The sequence below is a fragment of the Myotis daubentonii genome, chromosome 19 (assembly GCF_963259705.1).
Source record: "Myotis daubentonii chromosome 19, mMyoDau2.1, whole genome shotgun sequence".
In the NCBI taxonomy this organism is placed as follows: Eukaryota; Metazoa; Chordata; class Mammalia; order Chiroptera; family Vespertilionidae; genus Myotis; species Myotis daubentonii.
Window position 1 is genome coordinate 23,982,039 of NC_081858.1, and position 26,148 is coordinate 24,008,186.

At 56.7% G+C, this 26,148-nt stretch overlaps 1 protein-coding gene and 1 long non-coding RNA gene across 3 annotated transcripts; both read left to right on the forward strand.

Moving 5' to 3' along the window:
* Positions 1-531: 531 nt before the first annotated feature.
* CRYBA4 (crystallin beta A4) lies at positions 532-8,969 on the forward strand. The gene is given in 6 exon segments (XM_059677120.1): positions 532-570; positions 1,199-1,287; positions 2,409-2,550; positions 4,325-4,504; positions 8,591-8,644; positions 8,826-8,969. Coding segments are annotated over 6 exon segments (648 nt in total).
* A 5,218-nt stretch (positions 8,970-14,187) lies between these two features.
* Positions 14,188-23,416, forward strand: LOC132221630 (uncharacterized). Of its 2 annotated transcripts, none has more exons than XR_009450049.1 (5): positions 14,188-14,320; positions 18,941-19,104; positions 19,813-20,594; positions 20,844-20,958; positions 21,349-23,416. It is a non-coding gene; the product is annotated as an uncharacterized LOC132221630 (long non-coding RNA). The 2 variants fall into 2 exon arrangements; XR_009450048.1 differs by having other exon boundaries at positions 20,815-20,958; positions 21,349-21,482.
* The last annotated feature ends 2,732 nt before the right edge of the window (positions 23,417-26,148 follow it).

A 26,148-nucleotide genomic window follows, 5' to 3' on the forward strand; every position in this document is an offset into this window, starting at 1 on the left:
TCACTGTGCCATCCTGCGTGTCTTTCTCCTCCTAACCCCGGCCGGGCCCCAGGCATCAAGCCTAGTACCTGCTCCCCTCGCTGGAAACAAAATTATTCCTGGAGTCCTTGCTTCAGTGTCCACTGTTCGAGTCACCTGTCTGGGCCAAAGTGCTGTCTTCGGGAGGCTCTTGTAAGCTGGGCACCTTGGCATTTGCCAGGGGGATGCGTTCACCCCCAGCCAGCCACAGAAATCTACCATGGCCAGCAGATAAAACCGCAAAGAATGGGGCTCAGAGGCGATGGGACCCAGAGGCGGCGGGGTGCGAGGGGGGGGGGGTGCTTTGAGATGATGATAGGAAGGAAGCACAGGGATTGGCCACAGATGGAAAGGGAAGGAGAGGGCGGGGCCGAAGCTGCCCTTTGCCCCCTGCGCAGGCCCATCTGGACCCCTCTGGATCCCCATTTGGCTCCATCTCGACGTCGTTGTCAAGGAGACAGCAGAGTCGGGCTGAAGTTGTCATGTTCTTCTCTTGGGCAGGAAGAGGGCAACATGACCCTGCAATGCACCAAGCCCGCGGGGCACTGGAAGGTAGGAAGAGGCATGGGGGTGTCTGGGAAGTGGGGTCGCAGGTCCAGGAGAACCCCCATCCCCACCTCCACTGAATCCCCACTTCACCCCGTCGGGGGCGGGGGGGGCGGTGTTGTGAGGGCCCATGTCACAGCGGATGGAACCGACGCTCAAAGAGGAGAAGGGACTTGCTCAAGGTCACACACAGGGCCTTGAACTGAACTGGGGTCTCTGGTCCCCGAATTTAACCACGACACTCCCCGGCAGAGATGGCACGCTGGTGATTGCACAGTCTTCGGCATTATTTCTTTGACTTCCCCTGTGGTGTTTGTTTTTTTAAAACCGAACCTTTACATTTGTCATCTGCTTTTAAAATCTTGGAGGGTCCATGGAGAAGTCCCAGTTTAGTGATTGCCGTCAGAGATGGGAAAGTCGGCTTGCATTCCCAGGTAGCAACAATAGGAGGCGCTGTGCAGAGGCCAAGCATTTACACGGAGCCTTCGCCCGCCTTCCCTGCCTGGCACCTGGAGAGGCACCTGAGTTTGCAATCCCCGCTCTCTCTGTCCTGCCCCATCGTGAGTCCTGGGGGGGAGCCCCTAACCCTTCACCCCTTCACCCCCACAGGCTCCCCCTTTTCTCTCTGCCGTAGATTGTGGTGTGGGACCAGGAGGGCTTTCAGGGCCGGCGGCAGGAGCTGGGCTTTGAGACCGTGAGGTCTCTCCAAGTGCCGAGTGGAGTGTGAGTTGGGAAGGGGACGGGCTCTGAGCCAGGGAGAGGGAGGCAGGAGGGGATTGAGCAAGGGGGGCCTGGGACTTTTAGAGGTTTCATGCCCTATGTCCCCAGGCCCTAACTTCCCAATGGGGCTGACGTGCTGGGGTAGGTTGAGTAGCGCCCAGATGTAGGGGCTGACCTTGAGAATGGAGCGCAGGGACTGAAAAACCCCTCTGAGGCATAAATCTACAAGCAACGTCATTTGCCCCGAATGGAAGGTAACTATAAAAACATAGTAAAAAAAAATGCTATTAATCTTTAGCGGAACATTGTTGCCTGACTGCGGCTGGGAGCATGAGCGATGTGTCTGTTTTTTCTAAAGAGAGATTGACGAGATGTACAAAGGCGTTAAGGACATCCCGATACCGCCATGATGAGCCTGTTCAGACCAGCACCGTCCAGTGGGACCTGCTGTCGTGATCAAAACAGCGGACATCTGCCGCCGGTTTGGGAACCACGGGCCGCATGTGGCCGTGGAGGGCTGGGAATGAAGCTACCGGCATCAAAGACCTGAAGCTTTGATTTGGCTAAATGTATGTTTAATTGGCAACATGTGGCTAATGGCTACCATGTTGGTCAGAAGTTTCTAGAAGGCTGGGAAGTGGACGGAAAGGAGTCATTTCATGCTGTGCCTGTGAGTGCCACCGAAGGCTGCGCTGAGTGGCCTTTTTGCATCGCACACCACGGTAAACACTTTCAGTAGAACATTCTGCTACGTGCGGGGGGGGGGCGGGGGGGGCGGGGCCTGGGGCTCAGACGGGAGCAGTGACCTGGGCAGGGATAGGGCCAGCAGGCCAACAGATTGGGCCGGCGAGAAGGCACCAGGCTCAGGTGGACTCCGGCAATGGATCCCTTACATACACAGCCAGGGCGCGGCCAGCTTGGTGTCAGCCTCGTCCCATAGGACGACGCCAAACACAACGGGCCCTATGCAAACACCCTCCGCTCCCTCCTCCAGGATCACGACTAAAAATGCCTCCTGACTTTGCTGAATGCCGCCCCCGGGGCCAGAGTCCCCCCTGCAGGACAACCCTGTGTCTAGAACTCTGGGAGGGGGCTCTGAGCTCGTGCGCTCTGTCTGTCCGCAGGTGGGTGGGCTTTGAGCGCCCCGGCTTCCAAGGGCAGCAGTAGGTGCTGGAGCGGGGCGAGTACCCCGGCTGGGGCGCCTGGAGCGGCAACACGGCCTATCCCACCGAGAGGCTCACCTCCTTCCGGCCTGTGGCCTGTGCTGTGAGTCCTGCCCCCCTCCTCCCAGGGGGCCCCCTCCGAGCTCCTCCCGTGGGGGCTGGGGAACCTTGGGAACCGGATGTCCCAGAGCTCAGTGTCTCAGGTCCCTTCTTCAAACTGTGGGACATGGCAGTCCCTCCCCTCTCTGAGCCTCGTTTTTTTTTCATCTTGCAACGGGGCCCTAGGACTTCTGTTGTGGGAGGAGGAATGTTCAGCATCTGGCCAGAAGCCGCCACAAACATTCCATCCATGGCCACTTTGTTTATGACCTGAGTCTTTCTTTTTCTTCTTCTTCTTCTTCTTCTTCTTCTTCTTCTTCTTCTTCTTCTTCTTCTTCTTCTTCTTCTTCTTCTTCTTCTTCTTCTTCTTCTTCTTCTTTTTAAAATATGTTTTATTGATTTTTTACAGAGAGGAAGGGAGAGGGATAGAGAGTTAGAATCATCGATCAGCTGCCTCCTGCACACCCGCTACTGGGGATGTGCCCGCAACCAAGGTACATGCCCTTGACCAGAATCGAACCTGGGACCCTTCAGTCCTCAGGCCGACGCTCTATCCACTGAGCCAAACCGGTCGGGGAGACCTGAGTCTTCTTCTTAGGACTCAGAGATGCTGGGACGAGCCGGGTGGGGAGATGGCAGGGCCAGGTGGGGAGGACGGGCCTGGTTTCCTCCTCCTGGTTTTTTCTGTTTTTCCTGCTGGTTATGGGGTATGGGTGCAGGTGCCCATTATTGCCCCCATTTCCAGATGAACAAAAAGGAGGCTCTGAAAGGTGTAATTGTTTTGTTCTTCAAAAGCAACTTTTATCGATTTACAATCACACAAGCCACACCTATTTATCATCTCAAATTCAGGGAAAACCCTGAGATGGCGGAGTAAGAAAATCAAAATCACTCATACCCATACCTCTGAGGTAGACGCCCACAGTTTACAGTGCTCGGCGCTTCACTACCTATATCTGTATATCTACCCACACATAGCATTTTGTTATAGAAACTGAGTCATAACAAACCAAAGGCTGGGAAACCAGCTTTTCTCACTGGGCAGATATAGCACAGGGATCCTACCAGGTGATTCGATCTAATTTATAACATCCTGTCCCATGGCGCCCTAGGATTCCATTTTGCAAATAGGATCATTTGTCCATTCATGCCACGAACGGCCCAGACCTTGTGTCGTGACAGGGACCCACGGTGGACTCTGGCAGATGCAAACCCCGCTTTCACACAGTGTACAACTTCAGGGCTCATTTACGCCCCAGAAACAACCCTGAAAAGCAGATGTGGTTAGTTTCCGTTTATGGGTTTGGAAATGGGCTCAGAAATGCTGTGTGACATGTCTAAGCTCGGTCAGCGGGTAAGCGGGGAGCAGGATTCGAACCCAGACCTCGGCAAGTCACAGCCCAACACACCAGTTTAGCTCCTAACCCCTATTGTTGGGTATTCAAGTTGTCTTCTCTTTTTTTCTTTCTCCTTCCTTCCTTCCTTCCTTCCTTCCTTCCTTCCTTCCTTCCTTCCTTCCTTCCTTCCTTCCTTCCTTCCTTCCTTCCTTCCTACTGTTATCACCAAGACTTATTTATTCCATGATTATTTTTGTGCAAATTTCTGAAAGGGCAAATGGAATACCTCCTGTAAGGTTTCTGGAGCCTGTTGCCTTATTGCCATTTCAAAAGAGTTGCGAGAGAAACTGACTGATTTGGAGACAAGGGTGGGGGTGGGGTGGGCAGAGGAGGCACCCAGCTGTGCACCTGAGGGTCTGACCCTGTGCCCTGAGCCCGCAGAACCACCGGGACTCGAGGCTGACCATCTTTGAGCAAGAGAACTTCCTGGGCAGGAAAGGAGAGCTGAGTGATGGCTATTGCTCCCTCCAGGCCCTGGGATGGGATGGCAAAGAAGTGGGCTCCTTCCACGTCAGTGCATCCCAAGCTCTGCCTGGCAGGGACAGCGAGGGGGTTGGGAGGGTAGGGACACCTCCTGGGACAACCATGGATCTCTGGTCTTTGCCCCCATCCCGGGGCCTCTCTAGGGTAGCAATCTGCCCTTTCCCCTCCTCAGCTGGGTCTGTTGCCAGTTCCCCCGGCTACCGGGTTCCCCCCACTGCCCCCCCCCCCCCGCTGAGCAGGGGGACCCACGCTGAGCAGGGGGGGTGGGGGGACCCGCGCTTGTTTGGACCAGAGGAGCCTGGAAGCTGTCACCTGCTCTTTTCTCCGCCCCCACCCCCTGTGACCCCGAGTGAACCCAGCCCCCATGGGAGCCAGTCCATGCACGCACAGTCAGCACGAAAAACTAAAATCAAAAAGTAATCCAAAAGGTCCAGTGTTAGCTCGTGCTCTTCAATTTTATGAATCCTTTGAAAGCCCTGATTTTCAGCTTTGTTAATTGCCTCTGTCATCTGTCTGTGTTTTCATTCACTAAGTTTTGCTCTTTAGTATTTTTTTTTTCCTTCTATCGATTCCGGGCTTACTTTATTTTTTGTTTTTACTAGATTTAAAAAAAGTTATTGATTTTTAGAGTGAGAGGAAGAGAGAGAGAGAGAGAAAGAGAAACATCGATGTGAGAGAGAAATCTTGATCCGCTGCCTCCTGCATGCCCCCTACTGGGGATCAAGCCACAATACCAGGAATATAGTTGGCAACCTTTCAGGGCACGGGCTGATGCCCAACCAACTGAACCACACCGGCCAGGCTATAGAGTACCTCTAACGTCATAAGCCATCTGGCTCCTTTTCCGCACTGCCTTCCTCTACCACAGTGAGTCTTGTAGAGACAGGAAGGGTGGGGTTCTGAACCTGCTAGAAAAGATAACCTTATCTGGCTCAGGAAAGGGAGGGATGTGTTTAGGAACATTTGCACTTGATTGTTAACTCCTCATTGTATCATCCCATTCATTCAAATGATCCTATCTGCCCAGGACCGCTGAGCACCAAGCCCTGGGAAGTGGTGAGCAAGACGCATAAAGTCCCTTCCCCGACCCAGTCAGATGGGGAAGGCAGATGTGTCTGTGGTGGGTGGCAACACGGAGCTGTGGTGGAGGGAGCGTGGGGGCTGTAGGGCTGCGAGAGGTAAGAATGGGCCTGGGAGACCGGCCAGTGTGGCTCAGTGGTTGAGCGTTGACCCACGAACCAGGAGGTCACAGTTCCATTCCCAGTCAGGGCACATACATGCCCGGGTTGTAGGCTTGATCCCCAGTACGGGGCATGCAGGAGGCAGCCTATCGATGAGTCTCTCTCATCATTGATGTTTTTGTCTCTCTTTCCCTCTCCCCTCCTCTCTCTGAAATCAATAATAATAATAATAATAATAATAATAATAATAATAATAATAATAAAAAGAATGGGAGAGGCAGGGAGTCCAATTCTCCCTGGTGTTTTTCTCACTATGTGTTGAATAAGGTGTTGGAAGAGCATTAAAGAGATAATGAGCCAAGACCGGTTTGGCTCAGTGGATGGAGCGTCGGCCTGCGGACTGAGGGGTCCCGGGTTCGATTCTGGTCAGGGGCATGTGCCTGGGTTGCAGGCACTTCCCCAGTGGGGGATGTGCAGGAGGCAGCTGATCAATGTTTCTCTCTCATCAATGTTTCTAACTCTCTATCTCTCTCCCTTCCTCACTGTAAAAAATCAATAAAATATATTTTTAAAAAAAAGAGAGATAATGGGGAAAATGCTGGGTTCATGCTCTCCTTTTAAAGAATTAAGAAAGTAGCCCCTCACACTTTAGTCTGAATAAAGGAGGAGCACCTCACCTATCATAGGAAAGCTTTGGAATCCTGGGAACAAAGCAGGCAATATTTTCTGAATGAATGAATGAACGAATGAATGAATGAGGGAGCCTCATTGAAATTGGATGGCGGCCTTATTAAGGGCCAGCTGCAGTCAGAGCTGAGAATGAGGCTGGCAGCCATAAAAAAATGGGACCCCAGATGTGTGCTGATGGCTGGAGTGACAGGCAATAAAAAGATGATTTGTCAGGGGCGATTTCGGGAGGGGAGGAAAGAGAGCGTGAAATTATTTTTTATATCTTGCCAGGAGACCAATTTTCCTGGGTTATAAAGGAAAGGGAACTTGAATTATTGATGGGATTTGTCCAGAAGTAAGTGGTAAGCACGGAACACCCATCATCCAGAACACTGCCCTCAGCCAACAGGACCGATCACAGGGGCCGGGCTGCCAACCCCGAACCAGCGTCCCCTTGGCCCAGAGCGGGCAAGGCACTTGCTCAAGGCCACACAGCAAACATGATCCATGCTGCGGCTGCTTCCAGCCCTGTCGCCGAGGTACTCACTCACTCGGGCACGGACGGCGACGACCATTTGGAGTCGCACACTCACCTGGGTCTGAATCCAGGATCCATCCTGAACTTCCTGGATAGGATGACCTTCAGGGGCCTCTTGGCCTCAGTTTCCTTGTTTCTTCAAGGAGGGGCCGTTGTGAGGGTCAAGGACCACAGAGGGGCTGTGAAAAATAAGAGGCGACATCATGTGCGGCTTCTCTGTCTTCTCCTCCATGCTCTCCCTCTCCAGCCCCCTCCACCCCTCTGTCCAGCTCGCTCTCTCTCTCTCTCTCTCTCTCTGCCACATGCTCCTCTCCCCAGGAGCAAAGAAGCTGTGACAATGATGGTGGTGGACATGGTGGAATAAAAGGAGGTGAGAAGTTAAAGATCTCACAGCATCTTGGGTGTGTTTATGAGTGGGAGGGAGGGGGAGAGAGGAGAGAGAGAGAATAGCTCTTCCTGCGCCCCTTCGAGAAGTGGCTGAATGGAACAGCTATTATTACTCACAAGGACCAAAGCACTGGTGATTACTGTAATCACAGCCCATCGCCACAGCCCTTTGTAGAAAAGAGAAAGCAACAGCGTCCACTGAGTGTCTACTTTGCGCTGGGACCAGGGCCAGGCGCTCACACGTCCATTATGCCTGAGCCTGCGTCGCCAGGGGCAAGGCCCGCGTCCCCCTAACAGCGGAATGAGCAAGGGAGGCCCCCACCTGGTCCCGGGGAGAGAGGGGGTGAGTCTTGCACAAGCCTGAACTGTGGGTGGTGAATCCCCACCCACCCATCCCTGCTTCCTGGGGCCTCTGTGTACAGTTGCCATAATTACAAGATTAATGGAGGGGAAATATCTCCCAGGTGGGAGGCCCTTGCTTCCTTCCTTCCTTCCTTCCCTGCCAGGTGCTCCTGAATCTGCTCTTGAAGCAACCCGTCAGGGAGGCAGGCCTGGGGGCTGTGGGGGTTTCCTCCCAGGCGGGCAGTCTGTCGCTTTTAGGGATCTTCAGCAGCTTCTGGGAGGAGCCCCAATTTTTAGTTTAAAGAATCACCCTGCCCCTCTCCTAGAATCAATGCATCCTCAGGGGTTGAACGACCCTGATTCCTTCCGGAGGCAAAGACATGACCCAAGTCTGGCCAATAATAGTCATCTGGGCTGGGCACATGACCCGATTTAAGCCAACGAGAGTCAGCTCTGGCATTTTGGTTGGAACCACCTGGAAAGAGAAGCTCTCCACGTGCTGGGCTTGCGAAGTGAGACAGGGTGTAAGCTTGGGACGTGCGGCTAGAGGCGGCCTGGAAACACCCAATGAAGGGAAGGCTGGGGCCTGAAACAGAGAAGGCGGCTAACCCTCCCCACACGTGGACACCCACGTGCTTTTTTATCACATGGGCCAAAGCATCCTCTCCCCGCTTCTTTTTGGCTTAAGACATTTCAAGATGGGCTGCTGTTCTTTTATATTTTAAAAGGTCCTCCTACATTAAAAAAAAAAAAGAAAAGAAAAAAAAAAAAAAAAAAAAGGTCCTCCTACTCCCCTAAACCCACTGAGGAAACAAAGAGCTTATCAGTTCCCCGCCTGCCCCCAGCTAGGGGCCCCAGTGGCCTTTCCTTCCAGAAGGATGGGCCTCCCCTCCTCGCCCCCCCACCCCCCGCCACTCCCACCCACTCCCACCCCACGCCCCCGACCCATAGATCAGAAGCTCTCGATCCTTTACCCTTTGCCGGCTCTTGGTGTTAGTGGCCCAGATCATTCTCCATCCCTGTCTCCGTTTCCTCTTGCTCCAACAGGCATATTCACCCCCTTGCTCGGATGAGAAGACGGAGGCCGAGAAGGGCAAGTTGGTCTGCTCACGTTGGCACAGAGAACCCGGGGCTCCCGAATCTCTCTCCAGGGTTCCTCCTGCTAGCCCCTGTGGGCTTCCCTGCGGAGCATGAGGCTGATGGCTTTGTTGAGGTTCAGTCAAAAGCCTGGCACCAGCTCCCAGAGGTTTCTCAGGCCCATCCTGGCCCCGCCCACCACCAGGCCGCTCAGGTGCATGGGTCGTCCCCGGTTCTAAGAAGCCGCCTCCTGAGACTTGTGCTGCACCGCCACCTGGTGGTGACACAGAAATACACCCTGCTGTCAGAAAATGATTACATTCTGGGAACCCCGGAAAGGGAAAGATGAAGATAGGATCCCCCTGGCTGGTTTGGCTCAGTGGGTAGAGCATCAGCCTACGGACTGAAGGGTCCAGGGTTTGATTTCTGGTGAAGGGCACATGCCTGGTTGCGGGTTCGATCCCCAGTAGGGGGCGTGCAGGGAGCAGGCGATCAATGATTCTCTCTCATCATTAATGCTTCTATCTCTCTCTCCCTCTCCCTTCCTTTCTGAAATCAATAAAAAAATATATATTTTTTAAAAAAGAATGGATCAGTGGGCCAGTTTCTGGGAAATTAGAGATATGAGATGTGATGAGAGGGCCTGAGATTCCTTCTGAGTTCTTAATTCTTGCCACAACAGTGTCCCTGTACATCTAATTTCCTTTCTTCTTGCCGACCTTGGAAACTTAGGAAACTAACTGCCTTCTCTTTTTCCATTGGCCGCCAGGATGCTCAGAGCCAATGTCCACAGGATCATTAGCAACTGGATAGAACCGTGTGGCAGGCGCTTGGAACGCCATTCCTGACTCCATACTCCTTCCTCTGGCCCGAACTTTCTATCTTATTTGATATTTAGATGCCGAGGGCATCTTCATAAACCATATTAAACCCCCTCCTTTAGGAAAAAGAGAAAAAAAGAAGAAGAAAATATCTTCTTTGTCGTGGGAACGGGAAGGACAAATCAGGGTTATCCCTTCAGAAAGACCTTGCCAACATTCTGCAAGCCTCAGTTTCCTCCTGTAAAATGGGCACATGGCGACTCCCTGCCTTGCAGGGTTTTGTGTGGGTTTCAGGAGACGCTCAGTTAATATAAGTTCCCACCCTATTCCCATCTCTCCACTCCCCGGGGCTCTTGGCTGCGTGTCCCAGGCAGACTGTAAGGCAAAGGGTATCCAAAGAACAGGCCACTTTAGCCTCTGCTGGAGCCTGGTGCCCTGAGCCCAGCCCCTGCCTGCCTCCCGGGAGGACTGCTGGCCTTCACAACCCTCCGCCTCCTGACTGCAGGCGCCACAGAGTCCCAGCTGAGTTGCAGGGAGCCTAGACGCATCTCATAAATAAAGAATGTGCTGTTGTTCTGCGGGGTGGCTGCGGCGCGCGGCCATGGCTGTGTGGGGGTGGGACGGCTGCATTCGATGAAGCCGCGGGAGGCAGGGAGGACTGCACAGGGGCTCAGGCAGGGGATGATGTAATGGGGCCAGGGTGGGGTGGGGGCTCCAGGAGGCCAGGGCCTGGATACAGACTGTGGGGGCTGAATCTTGATTCAGGCACTTTCTAGCTGTGTCCCTTTAGCCTCAGTTTCCTCATCTGTCAAATGGGGATGATATCAATACCTGGCACCATGGGGCTGTCATAGCTACCAGGTGGACCGGCTAATAATGCGGATTTTTTTCAATAGATGGAGTCACACATATGTTGATATAGATGCGATTTGATATGCATGCGATTCTGTTGTATTGCTCCTTCAGGTGACCACTTGTTCCGATCGATGGCACACGCGCTTTCTGAGCAGCACTTCAAAACGTATGAAGAAGTGGAAAATCCTGTCTCTGAATGGTCTGCCTCAAAACAAGAAAAGTTCTATTGGGACGGTATCCACAAATTACCCGAAAGATGGGGGAAATGCGTAGCTAGCGATGGGCATTACTTTGAATAAAGCACTTTTGATGTTTCTCTTGAAATTATCGTGTTTTCTTTGATTACAAAATCCGCATTTTTAACCAGTATGCGAATTTTTAACCAGTTATAAGTAGCTGTTAACCGGTTAAAAATGCAGATTAGCTATTAACCCGTTAAAAATGCGGATTTTGTAATCAAAGAAAACACAATAACTTCAAGAGAAACATCGAAAGTGCTTTATTTAAAGTAATGTCCATCGCTAGCCAGGCAGCCAGGGTGGGCCTTGCAGGGTAAAGCCAAGAGCTTGCTTCTCACCGGAGACCAGTGGGCTGTCACTGAAGGGCTGTGGGCAGGGGAGGGCGAGGTCAGCTCTGCCTTTGGAGCATCGTCTGGCCTGGGTGGGGACCGGATTGGAAGGCCTGGAGTGGAAGCGGAGGTCCCAGGAGGGGGTGATGGAGACAGAAGCTACGGTGGCAATTGGTGGGGTACGGATGGCTTGGTGACAGGTTCAAGAGGGCACATTCATGGGCTGGGGTGAGGGAGAGAGAGGGGAGGATGACCCATCAGGGGCGTGTGCATCTTTGTAGAGTCCGCTCCAGGCTTCTGTCCCCACCCTAAGTCCTTCCCTGCCCCCCTCCCCGCTCTGCCAGCTGGTGGCTGCAGCCTGTGCTTCCTGCCTGTCTCTGGGCAGCAGCAGGGAGAGGCTGGGCAGCTGCACCTGCCGGGGCGGCTGGAGGCCGGGCAGCAGGTGCAGGGCGTCTGGAGGGGGCGGCGTGCAGATGGACAGATGGAGGACGGGACGGGGTGGATGAGAGCGGCACACGCTCTGCCCCCTTCGCTGTTGTCTGGACACAAAAGCCGAGACAAAGCAGCAGCGGGGACGCAGGCCGCGGCCACAAAGCACACACATGCTGGAGACAAAGGAGGGGGCAGAGGCAGGCACCGCAGAGCCAGGGGTGTGGCAGGCAGGCTCCCGGGCCTCCAGCGAGGCCTGCTTGTCTCTCAGCCGTGATCTGGGCACCGTAAAAGGAGAGGTTGGGGGGCACTGGTGGGCCCCAAACCTCGCCAGTCCCACTGGACTTTTGCTTAAAAGAAAACAGATCATGGACTGCACAAAGTTGAGGGTATTGCTTCTAGATCCTGGGGATGGAGACAAGGTCTGATGATAAAGAGAGTGACCGTACCTGGGTTGCAGGTTCGATCCCTGGCTCCGGTCTGGGCCTGTGGGGGAGACAACTGATCAAGGTGTCTCTCTCACATGGCTGTTTCTCTCTGTCTCTCTCTCTCTCCCTCTTCCCTTCCTTCCAGCCTTTCTAAAGAAATCAATGGAAAAATATCCTTGGGTGAGGATTAACAACAACAACAAAAAAGGAGTAGGTATGTAAGTACCCTGGCGTCCTTGACCCCACAACTCAGGCGTGTCCCATACGGGGCCGCAGCAGGACTGAGCCCTGGTTGCCCACCTGACACGCTCATTGCTGTGGACTGAACTGTGTCCCTCTGAAATTCACATGTCAAAGCCCATGCTCCCCACCGCGACTGGACTTGGCAATAGGGGTCGTTAAGATTCAATGGGGTCAGAGGGTGGGCCCTTCCCCAGTAGAATTGGGGCCCTTACGAGAAGGGGAAGAGACCCCAGGGGTGTGCAGATAGAGGGGCCATGTGAGGACAGTGAGAAGGTGGCCGTCTGCAAGACCAGGAGAGAGGCCTCAGGAAAAACCAACCCTACTGGCACCTTGACCGTGGACTTCCAGCCGCCAGAACTGTGAGAAAATAAGTTCCTGTTAGGCCACCCAGTCTGACCAATACACTCATTAAGGCTCTTGCTCTGGTTTCTTCTCTTCCCCGTCTCACTGCTCTCCTCCGTCACCAATGCTTCCTGGGATCACGTCCCAAATGAACCACGTGCACTTGGATCCTTGTCTCGGGCTCTGCATCTGGGATGATCGAGGCTAGTATTCCTGCCTTACCTAGCGGGACTGCTGGCCTTCACACAACAAGGCAGCCTCTGGGGGCAGGCCAGCGATAGGACTCTGGTGAACACTGGACTGTGCTCATCCATGGCCATGATCTTGAACCAGTGATGTCCCTCCTGGACTGAGGGCGATTGCAGACACCAGAGTGACCCCCGCAAGGCGGCAGGGTCATTGTCCAGCAGCGGTGGGGCTGTGCATCCCTCCCAGGGGAAGGGCGGGGGAGCGTGAATGCAGACAGGTTTTCAGACCTCCCGAGCGAGCGCAGCTTCTGGAAGCAGCCAGAGCTTCCCCGCGTTCTAGCTGGCTGAGCTTGGGTAAGCCGCTTCCCCTCTCTGAGCCTCACTTTCCTTATCTGTCAGCTAGAGGGGATATCAGCACTTCCCCAGAGGGTGTCTGTGGGCACTTCGAGTGTGAAGTAAGGGTCAAGGGGTCAAGTTCATTACATCTGAAGGTGGTTACAGGGGAATTCTGTAGTTACTGGAAATTGTTGAAATGCATATTTTTTGGGGGGAAGAGGGGGGCGCCGGGAGCCACACAAAATGCTGATCTTCTTGGTTGTAGAGACACCTGCCCCTGGAAACCTTGGGGTGCTGAGTGGTGTCATGAGCCAAAGACCGTTTGCTTGCGGATCCTTGAAGCTGTGGTGTCTCACGGGAACAGGTGAGGTCACTGCCCCGTCCAGCTGAAAGAGGCGAACTTTATCCTGAAGTGAATCTTCAGGCTGATGGTGCCTCCTCCCGTTGCCATGACAACCAACACTCCAGCTGACCCCGGGGTTGTGGGCTCGATCCCCAGTGTGGGGCGTGCTGGAGGCAGCTGATCAATGATTCTCTCTCATCATTGATGATGTTTCTGTCTCTTTCTCCCTCTCCCTTCCTCTTTGAAAAGAAAGAAGAAAGAAAGAAAGAAAGAAAGAAAGAAAGAAAGAAAGAAAGAAAGGAAGGAAGGAAGGAAGGAAGGAAGGAAGGAAGGAAGGAAGAAAGAAAGAAAGAAAGAAAGAAAGAAAGAAAGAAAGAAAGGAAGGAAGGAAGGAAGGAAGGAAGAAAGAAAGAAAGAAAGATTCTATAGAAGTTAGGCCAAGCGATGTGGTGGCAAGAACATGGGCATGAAGACTCAGACGAAGGTTCAAATCTTCACTCCACCATAAGCACTTGGCCATCTAGCGGGGTTAATTGAGAGGCATACACCCAGGCTGTGCGGGTTGCGCTGCTGATACGGCAGGACCGGTCCTCATACGCCAGGGCCCAGAGTTCTGCTCCCCGGGCTGCGGGGTCGCGCACCGCACGCGCGCCTCTCCATCCCTGCGCGCTCCGGGGCCGAGTCCAGCTGGGTACACGTTGCCATGGCAGCGCCTCGGGGCCGGGATGCTGGAGGCAGAGCGCGCTGCTTCGGGGCTGGTCCCTTTGTGCGATGGGGGGCGGCGGTGTGCTCCCCCCACTGCGGGCTGCACCCTGCCCCCCTGGCCCGGACCTCCGGGAGGAGGTAGAGGGGAGGGTGTGGCGTGGCAGGGCGTGGGGAGGAGGGAGGAAGGCCCGGGCGAGAGCCGGGGGTGGGGCTCCTCTGCCTGCCAGGCGCTCCCGCATTAAAATTTCTCCGGCTCTGCAGCAGCTACAAAGACGACGCCGGCTGCGCTCGGGGGACCGGAGGGAGGGAGGGCGGGAGGCTGCGGACGAGTGCGGGGAGGAGTTTGCGAGGGGAGGCGCCTGCAGGGGCTCCCCCAGTTCTGCGCTGGGAGCCCGGGCACAAAGAGCCCTCTGCACTCGCGCCGCAGGACTGCCGCCCCGAGGTAAGCCGCCGCCCCATCCTCACGGCCACCCCTCCCCACGCACCGCGTCCCCGCGCCGGGAACAGCTTAATTCCCCGAGGGTAGGTCCCAGGGTCCCAGGGTCCCAGGCAGGGGTCAGGGGGTGGCAAAGGCGCCCCAAGCGCCCCGATTTGATGGATGAAGAGCCTCCCCCTCCAGCCCGCAGTTGTCAGATGCAGCTGAGACCCCGGCTTGGGTGGGGCGCGGGGAAGGAAAACGGAAGGATGCGCTGGGAGCCCAGTGAGGGTGGGGAACAAAGACCCTCCCACCCCCTGCCAGACGGACCCCAGCGGACCCCAGACCTTGTCGGCTCACCGGGTTCGCCGTTAACGGGCCAGGTCTTGGACAGAGCCCAGTGGTCTCAGAACTGGGGGTGTGGACGGGTTGGCGGAGCGGGGTCCTGGAGCCCCCCTCCCTCACACTGACACTACTCTCCCCGCTGGCGCCCGCCAATGACTCAAATCCCAGGTGTCCAGCGTCCCGTGCGCGGCTCCCAAGCGGTGGACAGGGCCAGACAACCGCCTTCGTTGAGAATAACGGCATCGATAACGGTAATAACACATCAGTTTACGCAGAGCTTGCTCTGTGCCAACCACATGCGCGGTGCTTTGCCTGCGCGACCACCACAGTCCCGCGGGGTGGCAAGAACCCCATTTTAAGGATGAGGACACTGAGATCCAGAGAGGGCGAGGGACGCGTCCAAGGTCACACAGCCAGTGATTTTGAATCCAGATAGGTCGGACCCTGAAGCCCAGGTTACACCCCCAAACGGGACCGAGAAGACCCCAGAGCGCACCAGCTCCCTCCCCATCTCTCCTCGCCAATGCATTCCGTCTGGAGAGGCTGGGAACTGGGCAGGGAGGGGCCAGATCTCTCCTCTCCCCCAGCGGAGGGCCCTGGGCTAGAGAAATTGCCTCTAAGTCTGTGCAGAGGGAGGCCCCGGGAGCCTGGATTCCCCACCCTCATCCCAGGCTCCAGACTGGTGGCTGCCGCGCGCCTGGAATCGCCGGCGCGCACACCCCACTGCGGTGCGGCCGCGGGGAAAACACCCCCACCTGCTGCTGGGGGAAGCGGGGAGGGTGGGGAGAGAAAGGCGGGATAAAGTGCGGGAAGAGGCTTTGTTTTTCTCCAGCCGCAGCCAGACCACTGCCCAGGGGCGCACGGCTTTACTTCCCAAAGCGCGTTCCAGTTTGGGGTCGCCTGGGGGCGTCGCGATCCTGGGCCTGGGGTGGGGGCTGGGGGCCGGGGATGAGTAACTCACTCCACTTGACGGACAGGGAGGCCTGAGGACCACGGCGCTGAGACTTCAGGGGCGAGGCTCCCAATACGCAGGCGCCCGGGCCACGTGGCCAGGGGATGAGTCAGCAGGACGGGGTGGGGCTGGGCATCTGGGTGTGTCCTCAGACCCCCCGCCTCCCGATCCTCGCTTCTGGACTCCTCGTGCAGGTGGTCAGACCATCTGTGAAGAGAACAGCCCCCCCACCCCTCCCCTCCCCCCTCGCCCAGAACCCCGGTGCAGAATGGTTTCCTCCCCCAAGCTTTGCGTGGCCTTGAACTCATCCCATGCTCCGTGTAGTTAATTCCACGTTGAAAGAATTTTAAGGGTAGCATCCCCTCTGCCCATAAGGCCCAGGTATTTTATGATTCAATGACCCTGGGCATGGAGAAAGATTTGGAAACCTTCCTGCCCCGCTCTGCCTGTTGTCCCAGGAGCGTCCCTATTTCTCACTCCCTCAAGCTATGCCTGCTTCCAAAATGAGAATGTTACAATGTCTGGTGATTTTTATGAATTTCCTAAGTTTAATAAAATGCGTGATAATTGGAGGAGCTTTAGGGGAAAAGGGAAGAAAAGTCCGTAGTTTCATCACCCAAGAATAACTTCTGTACCGACCATTTTCATGCGTTTTCTTCCGGCATCCATTTCTGTTACTGGAAATACTAACTGAAGCTGTGCTACCCGTATGCCGCTTTAACAGGTCACATGGGATGAGTTTCTCGGTGGTTTTAGCCGCATTGTCAGAGGACTGGTGTTTCATGAAGCAGACATGCTCACTCTACTCAGCTCCTTAGTGTGAGACCTGCCCGTTTTTTTTTTTGTTTTGTTTTTACTCCTTCAGTTTTACGTTCTTTTCTCTGGCCCTTTCTCTCCAGGCTTCCACCAGAGCAGGATTATGCTCTGAATGTATCACTCACTGAGGCAGCGCGGTGTGGTGGGAGGAGGAAGGACTGAGAGCCACACTACCCTCTCCCCCTCTACCCTGTGTCAGCCTCAGGAAGGAGGTCATTTCCCTTCTCTGAGCCTCAGTCTCCTCCTCTGTAGAGTGGGAATCAGAGTCCCCGATTTAAAAAGCCGTTGTGAGGGTATGAACCAGTGTGTGTCAAATGCCTGACGCCCAGTAGGTGCTTAATACAGACATGGCTGCTATAGTGCACCCACTGTGTTCAGGCTGAGCTCACTTACTCAGCTCCCCCGCCTCCCCACCTCCCCCCCAGTTTGTATAGATACTTAGTTATTTGCTTTTATTTGTATTGGGCTGTTGGTTCTTGGGGTGACCCTGGGGCTGTTTGAGTGTCTGTTTCTTTGTGCAGGTTCAATGGGCTGGTGAATAACTTATAGCAGAGCCCTTTGTCCCCCGGGCATCCCTCCTCCGTGTCTGCAGCCTGGCTCATCTGTCAGCTGGAGCTCTGAACAATAGCCAGAGATACTCAGGGGCAGAGGCAAAGGCGGCTGAGGGTGACATCTGTCTCCCCAGCCCTCTGTCGGCTGATTGGATCAGATGCGGCAGGTGTCCCCTTCTCCCTTGTGGTGCCAGGTGGGCCCCTCAGAAGGCTGCCCCATGAGTCCTGAAGGCGAGGGAGGGGCTGAACTGCTGTGTGCCCAGCGGGGTGGAGCAGATCATTCATGGGAACCGACGCGAGCTCCCATTTAGTAACCATTTGCGAGGTTCCGGCTGGACCCTGCCTCATGGAGACCCCATGATGAGCCTGGGAGCTGGGCCTGACAGATGAGAAGCGAAGGCTCAGAGAGGTGAAGCGACCAGCTCAGAGTCACACAGCACGTTAGCTGTAGAGTCAGGATTTGAACTTGAATCTAGTACAACCTGGAACCGTGTGTTTGTCACTGCTACACGACAATTCCACCTCTCTCTCCTGAAAGCGAACTCAATTGCCTCAAGTCCATAGAAGCGATTAGAGTAAACCGATCCGAGATGGTTTAACAACCGCGGTCCAGTTTCTTCACAGTAATAGTAACGCTGATGCCCACGGTGTCCGCCAGGTACGCATACCTTCCCCAGGCCTTTTCTCCTTTAAGCCTCCCCCCCAACCCCCTGCATTTGAACGGAAGCCTTCTGCCCCTTTGGGGTTCAAGAGGCCTGTTTACAATCCATTGGCACCATTTTCTCCCTGGGTGACCGAGGAGCAACGCACTTTACCCCGAGCCTCAGTTTCCCCATCTGTAAAATGGGGACAATGAAACCCAAGTCTTGTTTTGTCAGGCGGATAAAGGTGCCCCCAGTCAGTATCTGTCCTCAGGAAATGTTAGCTTCCTTTCCTTCCCCTCCTTCTTGCTTTTCTCTTTTCTCTCCTCCCCACACAGCTCAGAGGCTCCCTGGTGTGAGCGGGACTTGAAGTCCGAAGCCCCTCTTTTGTGCATGTTGTTTGACTTTGTCCAGAAACAGCGCATTCCGCCGCTCTGAAGTCTCGGTCCCCCTCAGCCCACGGCGCCCCCGCTCAGCCTGTTATTCCTCGGCACTCACTCAAGCAAAGCAATTTAGGCCAACTTCTCCCGTGTGCCTCCCGTCTCCGGGCAGCTATTTTATCCCCGAGTCAGGGAAAAACCCGCAGCCAGAGGGATCCTAAAGTGCAACCGAACGCGTGTTTTCCTGGCAGCCGTTCCTTCATGACCAGGGATGGAGCGCAGAGCTCAGGGGGGAAATGGATGGCCCATGGGTAGTGTCAATGAGCAGCGTGGACAAGGGCAGGAGCCATAGAGCGCGAGCGGATAGATCATACTCATCGCCCCGTTTAGTCTTCGCAACGGCCTTGGGAGGCAGGCGCTGACTGTCCCAGGTGCTGGGTACGAAGCCAGGCCCAGAGGGGTGATGCTCCCTCCCAGGGGGCAGAGCAGGACAGGGATCCGTGCGGTAAAGTCCTATTTTCCCAGGGCATTAGGCTGTTCTGATTGGCACTGGCCTGACCAAGATACCTGTCAGTTTCCTGCTTGACTTCTTTTTAAAAATATGTATTTGTATTGATTTCAGAGAGGAAGGGAGAGGGAGAGAGAGAGAGAGAAACATCAATGATGAGAGAGAACCATGGATCGGCTGCCTCCTGCACGCCCTGCACTGGGGATCAAGCCTGAAACCCGGGCATGTGCCCTGACCTGGAATGGAACCCATGACCTCCTGGTTCATAAGTCGATGCTCAACCGCTGAGCCATGCCGGCCGGGCCAGTTTCCTGTTTGACTTCTGATCTGCATCCAAAGAGATCAGTTTGTGGCATAGGCTGTGATGTCAGACCAGGGCCCCTGGCATCTGTTCTCCAACGTGCCCACGGGTGCCTATGTACCAGTATTTCCACACCCCCCTCTCTCTTGACAGGAGTTCCAGACGTGTCACAACGCCACCACGGCCCTCACAGCATCAAAGGAGTAACCAAGATGACCTTTCCTCTCCGGTGCACCCGCGGGACCGTAGGGACCAGCGACAGGCTCTGCACCCCGTCCACCATGAGATCCGTGTGCGCTGAGACCTGACTCTCAGAGGTAGGAGGGACCCCTAGGAATCTCTGGGGTCCAGTCCCTCAGTCAGAGCTTTCCTCATGGGGCACTGACCTTGGCCTCAGGTGGGTGGGGTGTCGCTCATATGGGCCAATGGGAGCTGAGATGCTGGGGTCCCGGTCCCCCATCAGGTCTCTGTATGGCCTTTCATCCGGCCCTTCTTGGTGCTTGTCCTCTGTCAACACGTCTAAACGGCTTTTGAAAACAAAAGAGAGGAAAGGAGAGGGAGAGATGGAAACATCAATGATGAGAGAGAATCATGGATCGGCTGCCTCCTCCATGCCCCCTATTGGGGATCAAGCCTAAACCTGGGCATGTGCCTTGACCGGGAATTGAACCTTGACCTGCTGGTTCATGGGCCAACACTCAACCCCTGAGCCACACCGGCCGGGCTTGGCACACTTTGGAACACGTACTGTATTTTTGGAACACTCACTGTGTGCCCGGCAGGGGCTAAACCTGAGGATTAATTGTGAGTCATCTATATGTGGGGTTGGGGACCATAGTCCCCCATGTTTGACCTCAAAGCCTTCCTCTCTGCCCTCCTAGTCAGCGGTCGGCTTGACCCAGGAGCTAAAGTTGCCCTTGAAAATCCCACCGCCTTATGGCCATCAGGCTCCTGGGCGCACGGACAGGGGCCAGGAGAAAGGGACGTTGGGGTCACACGATGCTCCTCTGAGGGTCTCTTTACAGAGCGCAGCCAGGTCCTGGGGCCGAAGTGAGAGGAGGGGATGTCTGAGAGCTTCTGACGGTCAAGACCACGCGGGAAGCAGCCTTGCAGATAAGTATTCAAGCTGACCAGCCCGCAGCCGACCGGCCTGCCCTGTGCTGGTCTGCGCAGGGAAGTGAGGTATCCCGGGACCCCCAGTGGGAGGGGAGATTGGTGATGCAGCTCATTCACTTTCCTCCCTCTAGGCCACAAAGAAGGGGCTGGTCCCCACTTTCTGGGGCCCCACAATGGGTCATTTTCGCACCCCGCTTGTGGCCTCGAGGCGAGTATTTTATAAATGCCACCATCAGGAAGTTGTGAGGAGCTGAGCTAGTTACTTTATCACCGCACACACGGAGCTGGCATCAGGAGGAGGTGGGGGGACTCCCGGTGGCTGGCCTGCCTGCTCTTCTCGGTCCTGGCCCTTTGTCATCATGTTGGTAAGACTCGGCCAGGGCTCCTCTGCTTGGCAGTCACGTGGGGACCCAGCACCGCGCCTGGAGGGCACATTCTTCTCAGGGCAGGGGGCTCAGTACCCCTGCCCCACACCCCGGACCCGTGCCCAATCCCGGTGCTGACAGCAAGCTCTGGAAATAGGCTGGTTAGCGGCGAGTCCTGCCCAGGCCCGGGCCCGGGGAGGGGCCTGGTTGCGGTTTCCTCCTGCAGTGTGGTTGGCTCTTCTGTCTTCCAGGATGGGCCTGTGGGGGTCCACGTGGGAGCCGGGAGCTGGGCCCGGGATGCCAGCGCGTTGGCTGGGCGCTGCCGGGTAAGTCTGGGTAGGCGTGGGGTGGAGAAGGTCCATGGAACTTATTTCATAGAGTGGGCGGGGGGAGGGGATTTCTTCCTTCACCCCAAACCCTCCCTAGGTCCGGGCCTGGCCGGACCCTGGAGCTCCTGGGAGCCAGGGCGCTGGAGGCTTGTTCTGTGTGGTCCTGGCGGGGGTCGGTGGGTCGATGGCCGAGATTTCAGCACCTTCCTTCATTCAGCACCAACACCGACGGAGCCCTTCTCCCAGCCTGCGGATCCGGAGGTGAACACAGGCCCGTGCGTGGTTCTGTCCTCTCAGATCATCCCGTGACCATGTGCCTGATCCCAGTCTCAGCAAGGGAGTGAGCTCCCCGTCCTGGGAGGTATGCACGTGTGTGTGGAGGGGGTGTATTTCGCGAGGGGGCTGCAGAGGTCTCCTTGGAGGGAATGTTGTGTAAGGAACCCAGGCCTCCCCAGGGCTCTGAGGCCCTCTCTGCCCACCGGAACCCTTGCCCCTTCTCTGGTGATACCCAGGGGCTGGCTCTGGGTTCCCATTATTGCTTCGTCATCCTCCCAGCTAGCCCTCTCAAGGCGGGGCATCCACGGCTCTCACCACTTCCTGTTCCTAGCAGTGTTCGGAGCCCCCACCCGCACCCTGTCTAGGTGCTGGGGGCACAGGAGGGCAGCCGCCCTCAGATGTGGGGTAAGGTTGGGAGGCTGGGGGGCTGGGGATGGAGGCCGTGTCCTTATCCTCTCGCTCGTGCCTTCCCCAGGTGGCTCCGCAGGCTCAGGACTCCGGCCTGGTCTTGTCTTTGGAGCCTGGGGGCCCTGGCCGCAGGGACGCAGGGAGCAGCCTTCAGCGGTTTCCCGGAAGCCTGGACAATTCTCCCAAGACCTTCGTCTTCCCACCCCCTGGGATGCAGACTCTTGTGGATGGATAACGGGACCCCTGGGCGAGGGTCAGCGAAATCAGGACCTGGCTAGGGAGGCCGGCGCGAGGGTGGGAGGGCAGCCCAGCGGCCCGCCCTCCCCTTCTGGGCCTTCCTGTCTGGGCCTGGTGGTCACTTCCTGACCTTGGGCAGACGTGGCTCCCCCTTGAATCTCTGCTGGTGCTCAGGGGGAGCCTGGCCGGGGCAGAGGCCCTGGCTGCACCCTCCCCAAGACCAGGTCCCAAGGACCCTACCAAATGGGGGGCATGGGATGGGATGGGAACATGGAATGGGAGTGGGGAGGAGCTGCCAGTGGGAGGGAGGGCGGATGCGGCTCAGTGGGCGCTGTCGCTGGCATCTGTCTCGCGCCATTTGCCTTGTGAGTGATTCTCATTTCGGGGCCGCCTTTTGGATGGGGATTTTCCGGGCACCTCCTCTTTCTGGTGGTCACTGGGAGGAGGCAGTCAGGGTCTGGGCGGAGCCTGGGCCTTCTCCCCATGTTACGGGCTCCTGGAGGGGCAGCTGGCAGTGGTGGTGGTGGTGGGAGGGGGGCGGGGGGATAGCAATTGGTGTGCTATCCTGAAAGGAGAGGGTTTGTTTCCCAGAGGGGAGGGGACCCAGGCCAGGGGACTCGCCGGAAGGAGACGGACACTGGGCCTCGTTCCCACCACCCGAAGGGGCCGGGCCGGGTCTCAGACCCCTGTTCCTTGCAATAGTCCTCGATTCTGCCCCGGGGGGCAAAGGCAGGCAAGGCAGGCCCCACACAGGCACGCACCGTCTCACCTCCACCCCCACCTCCCCACTCCCGTCCATTCCAGCAGCGTCCAGAGGGGCTGGTCCCAGGGGGCGCACAAGAGCTGCCAGGGAACTCCCTGAGGCAAGTGGAGAGCTAGGCCTTGTTTTCCCAGGGTGGGAGGGGGCCTGTGCCAGTCAACACGAGCTGCCAGGACAGATGGGAAGCACACATGGATTTCCTCACAGTTCTGAAGCTGGAAGTCCATCCCGGTGCCAGGGCTGCTTTCTCCTGCGGCCTCTCTCCTCAGCTTGCAGACGGCCACCTTCCTGGTGTCCTCACGTGGCCTTTTCTCTGGGCACACACCTGGGGGGATACATTTGGTGTCTCTTCTTCTTTTCATAAGGACACCAGTCCTATCAGGTTAGGGCCCCACCCTTATGACCTCATTTAACCTGAACTACCTCTTTAAGGTACCCCCACCTCCAAATATAGTCACATTGGGGGGTTATGGCTTAAACTAATGGTTTTGGGGAGGGACACAGTTTAGTCTGTAATAGGGGTTTCACCACAAACATGAAAAGCAGGAGCCATCTCCCCATCACCATCCCCTCCCTGGCTAGGGTGGCCCCGGGTGCCTTGGGGACCCCCAGGGCGGTGAGGAGGAGCCCCCGGGAGAGGGATGTCCTGGGAAGAGCCGGGGCTTTGCACCGAGGGTGCGTGCTCTGCTGTACAACCTCCCCTCAGTGAGTCTGATTTCCAAGCTGCAACAGGGGCCATCTGCTCCCCTGGGGGCCGCAGCGGGGATTCCGCAGAAGCAGTGCCTGCCTCCGAATCGCGGCTCCCTAAACACGCCCGCCCACCTGGAGTTGAGATCTAGGACTTGCCTGTGTTCGGCATCCGGTGTAATCTCAGCATCTGCAGAGGATCTCCGACTAGCCCTTCCCCTGCCTGTTCTCTCAAGATCCCTCTCGAAGCAGTTTCACGGCCTCCGTGGTAGCCCCAAAGCATCCTGGGGTGTTTCAGTTCTAGTGGCATCAGTCTTGAGCATCTACCATGAGCCCTTTCCCGTGTTAGCCACGTGGGGGCGAGTTCCAGCCTTCAGGATGTCACTGCTGTGCTGAGGGGGAGAAGACCCGCTCCCCGCAGAGAACTGGAGAACGGGGCAGAAGTCAGTCCCCGGAGAGCGTGGGAGGAAAACCCCAGAGTAGGCTGTAGCAGTCAAGACGGGCTTCCCCGCAAGGCCGACCCAGTCAGGTCCTTGAAGGATGAGAAAGGTGGCTTAGCTGAGAGCTTCCACTAGGGGTGAGGGGCCTGGGGAATCAGAGCAGAGATCCCAAAGGTGAGTTCTAGACGTCATTGCTTTTTTTTAAAAAAGTGAGTTCAACTTCAACAGGCATCTGTAGTGCAGGACTTATCAGAGCCTTTAAAAAGCTGGTGGGAATCGTGCGTCCTCAAGGATAGATAGCGGATGAGGTGTTTTCCCCCAACTTTGACGGGGCAGAATCTTTTTTATTTTATTTCTTACAGAGCGTCATTTAGAGCTGGGAAACGCTGGGGTTTCTGTGGGAAAACCACAGCAAGGACAGGAGACGACAGAAGTAGGGCACACACAGGTGCTTGGCGGCATCAGCTGGAGAGGCCACAGACCCGGAGGGGCAGGGAAGTCTGACCTGGGTTCTGGGTGTTGGTGAGCTCTGTGCAGCTTTGGGGGGGGGGGGGGAGGAGGAGGAGGAGGAGGAGGAGACAGGCTAGTGGTTGGAGCAGCCAGAGGCCTGGCTGTTGGTGATCGGAAGAGAAAGTCCACTGGACATGGTGGTTCTGGGGCAGCTGGCCTTTTGTGGGAAGACGCTGGTGTGTGCGTGTGTGTGTGTGTGTGCGTGTGCGTGTGCCAGGATCCAGCCCCCCGTGAAGGGGCTGACCAGAAGCAGGCAGGGGGTTCTAGCCAGGACAAGCAGGGTCTAATTTGCAGGGGAACCGGAGTGTCTGGTGGGAGGGTCTTTGAGGCCCACAGTCAAGAAGCACCATGCTTCTGGGCCGGGTCCGCGTGGATAGGTTTGGTTCTGGTGGGCGGAGGGCTTGGGAGGCAGGCCCCCTGCCCTGGTCAGGCCCAGCTCGCTGGCTGGAGGGGGCGGGAGGCCACGGGCTGCAGCAGGAGGGGCCCGGGCAGTGTTGCATGAGGTGATTAACCTACTAACCCAGGGCTCGGCCGGGACACCGTGGCGTGTGACGAGGTGCCTGGCCTGCCAACCGACTAACCCACTAACCAGGCCCGAGCATGCCCTACTAACTCCCCGCAGCCAGACCCTACTAACCTCGCAGCTCAAGGGCCTTGAAAGGGGCTGGGACGTGGGGGCAGACGAGGCTCCAGCAGGCCCCGCCCATGGCCCGGGATCTCTGTGCAGACCCACCTTCCAGGGCAGGGTGTGCAATGGGACTCACCCGTCGGCCCCTTCCTGCTGGGCGCCCATGAGCGAGTCACCTCACCTCTCTGAACCCTGAGCAGTAGCCTGGGCGACTGGTCCTTACCTCTCAGGTTTCAGTGAGGAGTCCTGTGAATAGTGAGGTCTTGACACCTGGCAGAAACTTAAGAAAAAAAGGGTTAGGGTGGGGGTGGGAGGCCCAGACCACCTGGTTGATCATGACCCCCGCCCAGGCCCTGGCCCCTCTGGGTGTCCTGCACACAGACCCTGCTGCCTGCGGCCACACACTCGCTTGGAACCCCTAACCGTCTCTTCCCCCCACTCTTCCTCCTCCTCAGCTTTCTTTTCTGTAGGCAGCTCTTTTGTTCGGTTACTAACCTGGGGGTGCCTCAAGTGCACCCCGACCGTCCCTTAACAGACTAACGGACCCGCGTGTGTTCCTCCTTTTCTCCTAGTGACTCTGTGTGTGCGGCTGCGGTGCCTCTGTCTGCTGGTGCTGTGCTCTGACTTACTAACCCAGCCCCTACTAACCCTCTTTCTCTTCTTACTAACCCCAGCCCTGCCGAGCTCTGGGCCCCCCTGGGGGCTGGTCCTACCTCCTCTTGGCAAGCGGGTGTCCCCGGGGCTGGCCCTGCAGACAGACACTCCACTTGGCTGCCCCAATTGGCTGTGAGTTGAGCCCATTGGGCCAGGTCCGAGGTGGGGGGGACAGCCCACGGACCATCCCAGTGGCCCGGAGGACGGGGCGGTCATGTGCACCCGGGAGGCTGGCCTCTGAGCACGAGCCTCTCCTGGGCCGGGTCTGGTTGCCACAGGGACCGGGTGGGACCAGGGAGTCCTCGGGGGTGAGTGCGGAGGCCTGTGGGTCTACAGTGTGGAGCACTGGGCGGTTCCCAGCCCAGGGAGCAGAGAGAAGGGCCAGGGGTGTCCCTCTTCGCAGGGCAGCGGAGGTAGGATCTTCCCCATGGGAAGTGGACGCACCGGAGTCAATGAGGGGGGAGGGGTCCCCGCACCGGAAGTCAGTAAGGAGCCTTCCCTACACGGGAAGTTAATAAAAAGGACGCTTCCCGAACTCGACATCACTGAGGGGGCATTTCCCATATTTGAAGGATGGGAAGTAGTCATCCCGAGGGGACCTTGGGCCTTAGCACAGGCAGTGAGAGGTCATGGCCAAGAGACCAGTGAGAGGGGCTGCTCCTGCAACAGGCAGAGGGCTAGAGGGGCCCTTCCCCCATGCCCGAGGCTGGGATATCGGACTTCCCCACACTGGGAGTCCATAGGGCCCGTTTTCTTACCAGAGGCCATGGAGGAGGCCTGGGAAGAAAGCAGGTCCTCCCTGGGTTTGGAGTTTGCAGGAGGAAATGTGGGAAGCAAGACGTGAACCCCAGGGCCCTGCAGGGTCCTGCAGCCCCGCAGGCCAGCCAGGAGCTCAGCCCTGGCTCCCCGTGCTGCTCCGACCCACACCCTAGTCCCCGCCGGCCTCCCCCA